The sequence below is a fragment of the Zalophus californianus genome, chromosome 11 (assembly GCF_009762305.2).
Source record: "Zalophus californianus isolate mZalCal1 chromosome 11, mZalCal1.pri.v2, whole genome shotgun sequence".
Taxonomy (NCBI): domain Eukaryota; kingdom Metazoa; phylum Chordata; class Mammalia; order Carnivora; family Otariidae; genus Zalophus; species Zalophus californianus.
In genome coordinates, this window is record NC_045605.1 from 113,161,695 (window position 1) to 113,169,010 (window position 7,316).

General features: G+C 64.1%; 1 protein-coding gene across 2 annotated transcripts; it reads right to left on the bottom strand.

The window, feature by feature from the left end:
• Positions 1 to 2,604: 2,604 nt before the first annotated feature.
• DRD4 (dopamine receptor D4) lies at positions 2,605 to 6,642 on the bottom strand. 2 transcript variants are annotated; one of them, XM_027581007.1, is made up of 5 exons: positions 6,434 to 6,642; positions 5,290 to 5,566; positions 3,627 to 3,739; positions 3,040 to 3,536; positions 2,605 to 2,890 (listed from the first exon to the last, which is right to left on the bottom strand). In XM_027581007.1, the coding sequence occupies exons 2-5, from the start codon at positions 5,557 to 5,559 to the stop codon at positions 2,688 to 2,690; spliced, it is 1,083 nt and encodes a 360-aa protein (XP_027436808.1). In that variant the 5' UTR covers positions 5,560 to 5,566; positions 6,434 to 6,642; the 3' UTR covers positions 2,605 to 2,687. The 2 variants fall into 2 exon arrangements, with proteins under 2 accessions (XP_027436808.1, XP_027436807.1); XM_027581006.1 differs by having other exon boundaries at positions 5,290 to 5,783.
• Positions 6,643 to 7,316: the final 674 nt, after the last annotated feature.

Here is a 7,316-nt window from a genome sequence, read left to right on the forward strand (position 1 = left end):
CTCTGCCACCACCTCTCGGGTCGAATCCTGAGAAGTTTGGGCGCGTGCCCAGGGCCGAGGACATGGTGAGCGTGGTGGGCTGTGACCCTGGCCCCATGATGCACCATCCCCCACTGGGCATCCTTATAGCGCACGTTGAGTGGGTTTTTCCGCTGCTGCAGCAGAACGTGGCGGGAAGGGGGCACTTCTCAGCTCTTGGGTGTGTACTTGCTTCCCTGCTTCTCTGGGGTTGGGGGAGCACATCAGCCTCAGCAGAAGGGATCTGCACCCAAACCTGAAAATGCTCAAAAAGCAAGTGCCAATCCCCCTGCAAGGCGTGTTCCACTCCCCACCCCCACCCCCCGTTGGACTGGCTCCTTCCTGGGGTGGGGGCAGCTTATTCTCCCCCTCCTCTTTGAGACAGAACCCTCATGGGGCACCTGGCTGGCTCAGTCGGTTAAGCGTCTGACTCTTGATGTCAGGGTCATGAGTTCAAGCCCCATATTGGGCTCCACACTGAGCATGGAGCCTACATAAAATAATAATAAAAAGAAGATAGAACCCTCAGAAACGCACATTTTGGGGGCAGTTTTTCAAATTGTATCCTTTCTAGACCTGTGAAGTGTTCTTTGGTGGCTTCTGGAAATTCCTGGGGGGGTGGGAATCAGGCTTTGTTGCCAGTCCTCAAGAGTTCTGTGTCAGGGCTAATGACGGCATCTCCTGCTGGACGCAGCCTCGGGAGACAGGCAAGGGTCCGGCTTCTGTCAGCACAGGCCAGGCCCTTCAGGGCACCGTGGGTCTTCAGAGCCAGGGCTCCAGGGAGCTGCAGGCTGGGGTGATTGGCATCGGTGGGGCGGCTGAGTGAGCTGGGTAGTCAAGGCCCCTCCAGGGGCTTCCCGGTCAGCCAGGCCCCCTGTGGCTCTGCATGTAGCCCGCCCCCTGTGCACCTTGTCCTCCTCTGTGGGAGCTGCAGGTTCTGCCTACAGGGCCAGTGGGGACTGTACAGGTCCCCAGCAGCTCCCAGCTCGTGCGGTTGGTCAGTCCTGCCCCCACAGATGAGGACACAGCGTGGGACACAGCCAAGGTTGGGAGGTGCCCACAGCTGCCTGGCAGGGGGAGGTGCTGGTTGATGGCAGGGCTCTCCGACTACCTGAGGTGGCTCCACAGGTGCATGTGGAGGGAGCATCAGAGGGCACGGGGGGCCCCTTCCTCTAACCTTGCCTTCAGCCTGAGGGCCCCAGTGACCCTCCCTGCTCTTTACTTCAAGTCTGAGACCCCCAGGAGGGACCATTGGCCCAGCTTGGGGCAGGTGTCTGTGCCTGGGATGGCCAGCGGGGGCAGGTGCTCAGTTGTGCTCCTGAGTATCGGGGCTACTTCCTGCGGGGGACCCAGGGTGTCTGCTGCAATTGTCCTCACACTTTGTGGGCAAGAAGGTGCCAGAAACTCAAGGAGCCACCAGAGCCAGGGTCTGCCAGGTGCCCCTCGCCCCACTCCCTCTGAGACCCTTCTCAGCTCACCCCTCCCCGAGCAGGGGAGGGTGAGCTCCCACAGGCGGGAAGGGGCAGCCCCGTGCTATTGTGAGGTCGGGACCTCACAGCCCATAATTTCTCATGTTCAGAAGAAAACTTAGTGCCTCAAAGCATAGACAGCGTCCCTGGCACGGGCATAGTAGCCCTGGAAGGCAGAGGTCCTCCCCAAGACCGGGAGAGTGAGATGAAGTCCAGGTTGGAGGGGTTGAGAGCTGCCCCTCCTCCCCAGGGTCGGGTCTGTGCTGTGAGCACAGAGGGGCAGCTCGGTGGCTCTGCCAGGCCTTGGGCCAGGCACCTCCTCCTGCTCGTGGGAGGTGGGCCCACCCAGCACGCCCGTGGGCCTACCCAGCACCCCGGCCCCATTTCCTCAGGGCTTTGCACATTATCACAGGCACGATCTGTGCTCTGACCTGGGGGCAGCGGCCAAAGCCCAGCTAGCTGAGTGGGGCGTGGGGCCACCTTGGCTGTTCCTTGCAGAAGCAGGGGGCCAGTCTGGGTGGGGCCTGGCTGCTGATGGGCCCACTGTGGTGGTCTTCCCTCTGGGGAAAGGGTAGTCTCAGGAAACTGCCGTGCTCAGCCCCAGGGCAAGTTCCTCTCTGCAGGACAACTGTCCACACTCTCCCACTGAGAGAGGGGCAATGGCTGTGGGGTGGGGGATGAGGCTGCCCGCCCGCAACAGCTGGGGGAAGGGTGCAGCTGGTGGCAGGGTGTGTCAAGGAGGGAACCTTTTGGAGGAGGGTGAGCCTGTAGGCAGCCCCATGAGCAGAGTTCTGGCCTTCCCAGGCAAGGGCTGCCCCGGTTCTAGAAGTTTCTCCTCCAGCAAGGCTGAATGGGCCTCCCTGGAGCACAAGCAAGAGCTGGCTTGCCTCTCACCTCACCCTGAGCCTGGAGCCAGCGTTGTGGGGTCTATTCTCCGGGCTTCCTCAGAAGGAAGGGGGTGCTTAACTGGCTGGGGCCGGTTTAGTAGGGTCTGGGCTCGTGGGGCAGAAGCTCCTCCTCCTTGCCCCTCGCACACCCTCCCCTCTCTGTCCTCCCCACCCCCAGCCTTCCCAGCAGGTGTTTAGGAAGGTATTGGTTTAATCCGTCATACAAAACCGCCCCCTCCCTTGCTGGGGTCCTGCCCCCTGAGGCATGGCCAGGTCCTCGCAGAGGACTCTGGGGGTGCGGGTGAGGGGCGGCTCAGCAGCAGATGCGAAGGGCCTTGCGGAACACCGTGCGGAACTCGGCGTTGAAGACAGTGTAGATGAGGGGGTTGAGGGCGCTGTTGACGTAGCCCAGCCAGGTGACCGCGCTGACCAGCTGCGGAGGCACGGCGCAGGCGGGACACAGTGCCCGGGTGATGTGCACCACAAAGAAGGGGGTCCAGCACACCAGGAAGGCCCCTGGGGGCAGGGGGGGGTGGTGGAGGGCGCGGTGAACCAGGGTCCCTGCTGCACCGGCCCCGCCCCAGCCCCAGCGTCCTGGGCACCGTCTCCGGCCGTGGGCGCTGACACCTTCCACTCCGCCCACCGACCCCGGGGCAGGTACCCACCGACCACCACAGGCAGGACCCTCATGGCCTTGCGCTCCCGGCTGGTGATCTTGGCGCGCCTCCTTTTGCTTCCCTGCAGCGGGGGCTCGGCCGGGATGGCGTCGGGGGGCGCAACGGCCTCGGGGGGCGGAATGGCCTCGGGGGTCTCGGTGGCCTCGGCGGGCGGCGGGCCGGGGCCGCTGGGCCGGCGCGGCGCCCGGCCGTGCAGCTTGGCGCGACGGGCGGCCTCCCAGCGCCGCAGGCCCCGGAACGTGGCCCAGTAGAGCAGCAGCATGAGCGGGCAGGGCAGGAAGAAGGAGCACACGGACGAGTAGACCACGTAGTCGCGGTTCTCCAGGCGGCATACGGCGGGGTCGCGGCCGCGCGCGTCGTTGAGGCCGCACAGCACGGGCGCCGCCACCGCCGCCGACAGCAGCCATGTGGCGCCGATGAACAGCGGCTGGCGCCCGCCGCCGCTCTGGCGGTTGTAGCTCAGCGGCACGGCCACGGCCACGAACCTGCGGGGGGCTCGGTGAGGGCGACCGGGACAGGGGAGGGGCGCGGGGCGGGCGGGGAGGGGGCGCGAGGTGGGGCGGCGGCCGGCTCACCTGTCCACGCTGATAGCGCACAAGTTGAAGATGGAGGCGGTGCACAGCATGACGTCCATGGCCATGAGCGCATCGCAGAGGCCGGGGCTGAACAGCCACACGCCGCCCTGGACCTGCGCGCGGGAAGGGGCGCGGTGGGGCGGGCAACAACAGACACGACCCACTGCCGGTCTCCCCGGCACCAGGAGCCCTCACAGCCACCTGGGCTGCGCTCTTTCAGCGCAAAGTGCAGCGTGCCGGAGGCCCGCACTCCTGGGGTGCGGGCAGCCTTCCCACTAAGCTGGGCGAGATACCCTCCCAGAAAGGGGGAACCCTTTCTGTTAAAGCCAGAGAGGCCTGGGGAGCCCCTGGAGATGGGGTCTGGATGGTTGACGACTCTGATCTTGATGCTGCGGGGCTCGGGGTAGGGAGGCGCTCCCCCAGCAGGCCCGCCCCCTGGAGCATGAAGCGCCCTGGGCCTGTTTCCTCCCCACAGGATGGCGAAGAGTCAGCCTGTCTGGTTAAACTCTGTCACTGCTCTGGGACCCCACAAGTCACCTCACTTTTGTCCCATCATCTGTAGAATGAGGGTAACGATAGTATCCACATAATTGCTCTCCTCAGAGAGCATGAGTTAAAAGATGTAAAGGCCTCAGCACCGTGCCCTGTGCCCTCACCAAGGGCAAAGGAACAGCCAGCCACCCCCCTTCTAAATCCCCTCCCGCTGATTTGGGACGATTAGGAGCTTAAGAGCTGTCACTGTGACATCTGTCTGTGGCTCCGGGGGAGGGGCAGGTCATGTGTGCCCTTGTCCTGCACAGTCTCTCCACATCCACTTCAGAAAAACTGAGTCTCCCCTCCCCCACTGCCCGGCTCACTGAGTTCCCAGCCCAGGCCTAAGCAGCTTTTCTCTGCCCAAACTGGAAAGCAGACAAGGGCTGGCACCAAGGGGGGATCCATCCGAGGGCCAGACCTGGTCTGGGGATGGAGGCTTCTGGGCCCTGGTTCTTGGCAGGGGCTCTGGACCCCACACCAACCCCTGCTTTCCGTTCCAGCATCAGGGCAGGGCCTCCCCTTCCTCCAACCCTGCTCACTTGCCGTCAGCTCCTCGCAGCTGAATGCCCCTCCTGCTGTGGGCAGAGTATGTGCGTGAGTGAGGGTCTCCTTCCCTGGAGTGCTCTGGTGTGTGCGTGGTCCTGGTCATGCCTGGCTGTGGCTTTGTGCAGTGATGTGTATGTGTCTCTGTGCCCCGGAGGGGGGGGGTGTAAATCTGAATCTGCCTGTCCATCTGCCTCCCCTGGGGAATGGAACCTCAGCTGAGGGGGTAGTGGATGGCTGGACTGCCAACCTCGCCTGTTTCTGAGGTTGGCTGGCTTGAAGGGCAAAGGCATCTCTTGGGTAGGAGACGCCAAAACAGGGACAGGAGAAGAGAGGCACAGAGGAAGGCAGGCGGACAGCCAGCCAGCCAAACAGGTAAACTGACAGCGAGATGGGGGGGGTGGGGGATCAGAGGGGACCGAGGCCCCAGTTGTCCTGGGACCAGGCCCAGCGTCCCTGCTGCCTCCCCGGCTCTAGGTTCCTGAGAAGCCCAGTGGCCGCGTGGCTCTGGGTCCTCACGGTGGAAGGGGACAGGGGACGAAGGAGCAGGTGAGGAGTGCGCGTGCGGTCCTGAACGCGGGCTCACCTCGGAGTAGACGAAGAGAGGCAGCACGAGCAGGGCGAGTAGGAGGTCGGCGGCTGCCAGGCTCACGATGAAGTAGTTGGTGGGCGTCTGCAGGGCTCGCTCGGCCGCCACGCTGACGCACACGAGCGCATTCCCCGCGAGCACCGCGCCGATGAGCAGCACGCCCCCCGCCAGCGCCGCCGCCGCCGCGGGAGTTCCCGCGCCGCCGCCGGTTCCCGGCCCGCGCCCCTCCAGCAGCCCGCCCGCGTCCGCCGCGCTGCGGTTCCCCATGGCGCACCTGTCCCCATGTGCCCCGGCGGGCGCTCAGCACCGCGGACAGTGCCCGAGTCGCGAACCCGGGAGCCCCGCCCCCCAGGCACGCCGCGAGCCCGGCCGGAGTCCCGCCCTGATCCGCCCGGCTGGGTGGGCCCCGAGCGCTCTAAGGTGCACCCGGTCTTTGCCAGTCTTGGACTTTCGCGCTCCGGGAGACGGGCAGGTGGACAAATGCAACGGCCCTTAAGAGAAGAGTTAAGCGAGGTGATTGGCACGGGCGGGCCCAGCATCGCCCCGCGCCGCGCCGGCTTGGAGGTACGGGCGGGTCTGCGCTCTGGGAAACCCACCCGGATAGGAGGTCGGCCGGACCCGCCCTCGAGGTGTGCAGGCACCCAACGCCAGCGCCCTCCCGCCGGGCCCCAGACACCCCCGGGTCGGACCTGCGCCGGAGGGGTATCTGCCTCTCAGGGACGCCCCAGGAGGCGCCTCCATGCGGAGGCGGGGCCGCTTCTCACTCCACCCTGTTCCCAGGGCACCCTGAGAGCACCCTTCTCAGGCCAGTTCCGCCAGACAGCGGGAGACCAAAACTCCTTGCCCGCCTCCCCCGTGGGTCCCCTGATGGGGCTTCCCTCCGTTCACCCGACACAACCTCTCATGCCCCAGGGCGTCCCCCACCCCGCAATGACTGCAGGCCCCAGTCTGCGGCCCTGCACCCTATCCCCTGAAGCAGCCTCTCGTCCATGACGGGGACCCTGCCCAGTTACTCTCCAACAATGGCCACTGCCGTGTGCTGACTTCCTAGTGTGAAATGAGATAACAGGAAGGAGCATGACAAGCGCTCACCAAACTTTGCAATCGTCATGGTTCTGCCTGCTCTTTAGACTCACATTACCTGAGTCACTGCCTTCTTCACCTCTCAGCCTGCACCTGCCAAACCCACAAACTCACTGGATCTTGGGGCCATCTCGGGTCCATCACCCCCACCTGCCAACACATGACTGTGGGAGCTCGGTGGTGGGGGGGGGGCCCTCTGGGGGCAGGGTCCCAGGTCCGTAGGTAGGACTATTGTAGACCAGATGCACAGGACACAGAGTTAGCCAGAGACCGCTGTGCATGACGGAGTCAGCCGCGGCTGCGCTCGCGCGGATACAGAAGTGCACAGAAAGAACATACGCGGAAAGTGCGTCACAGTGAGAACCTATTATGGACTTACTAAGAGGGACACAGAGCCTGGAGCCCGTCCCTAACGGGCCCGTGAAGTGGGCCCTCCACCTGCATCACTCTGTGGGACTGCCTGATGCGCATCCACCCTCCTCAGTTTCCGTTTCTGGCTGCCTCCACCCTGGGAGGCCGGGAGAGTCCGGATGGGCCTGGAGCACAGAGCTGTTGCCAGGAACTCCGAAACAGCAGCGGACACAGTGGCCCGCTTGATGAGCTGAGCATGTGTGTATTAAAGAGAAAACAAGGGGCACCTGGGTGGCTCAGTCAGGTGAGCGCACCAGGCTCTTTATTTCCGACTCAGGCTCCTGAGATCAGCCCCGTGTCGGACTCTGCACTCATCAGGGATTCTGCTTGAGACTCCCTCTCCCTCCCCCTCCGCCCCACCCCTCTGCCTCTCCTCTTGCATGTTTGCTCTCACTCTCTCTCTCTCTCTCAAATAAATAAATAAAACCTTAAAGAGAAAACAAGGACTCTGGGGAAAAAAAGCCGTAATGATAGTCATAATGGGTGAAATCACGTGGATCTAATATAGGAAAGGTGGGGCGCCGGGGTGG

Excerpts from the sequence above, each read along its gene's own strand:
- DRD4 (XM_027581007.1), bottom strand. The coding sequence starts at position 5,559 with ATGGGGAACCGCAGCGCGGCGGACGCGGGCGGGCTGCTGGAGGGGCGC. Across the intron at positions 3,537-3,626 it reads TGCGCTATCAGCGTGGACAG|GTTCGTGGCCGTGGCCGTGC; the intron begins GTGAGCCGGCCG and ends AGCCCCCCGCAG. Across the intron at positions 2,891-3,039 it reads GGTCCTGCCTGTGGTGGTCG|GGGCCTTCCTGGTGTGCTGG; the intron begins GTGGGTACCTGC and ends CCCTGCCCCCAG.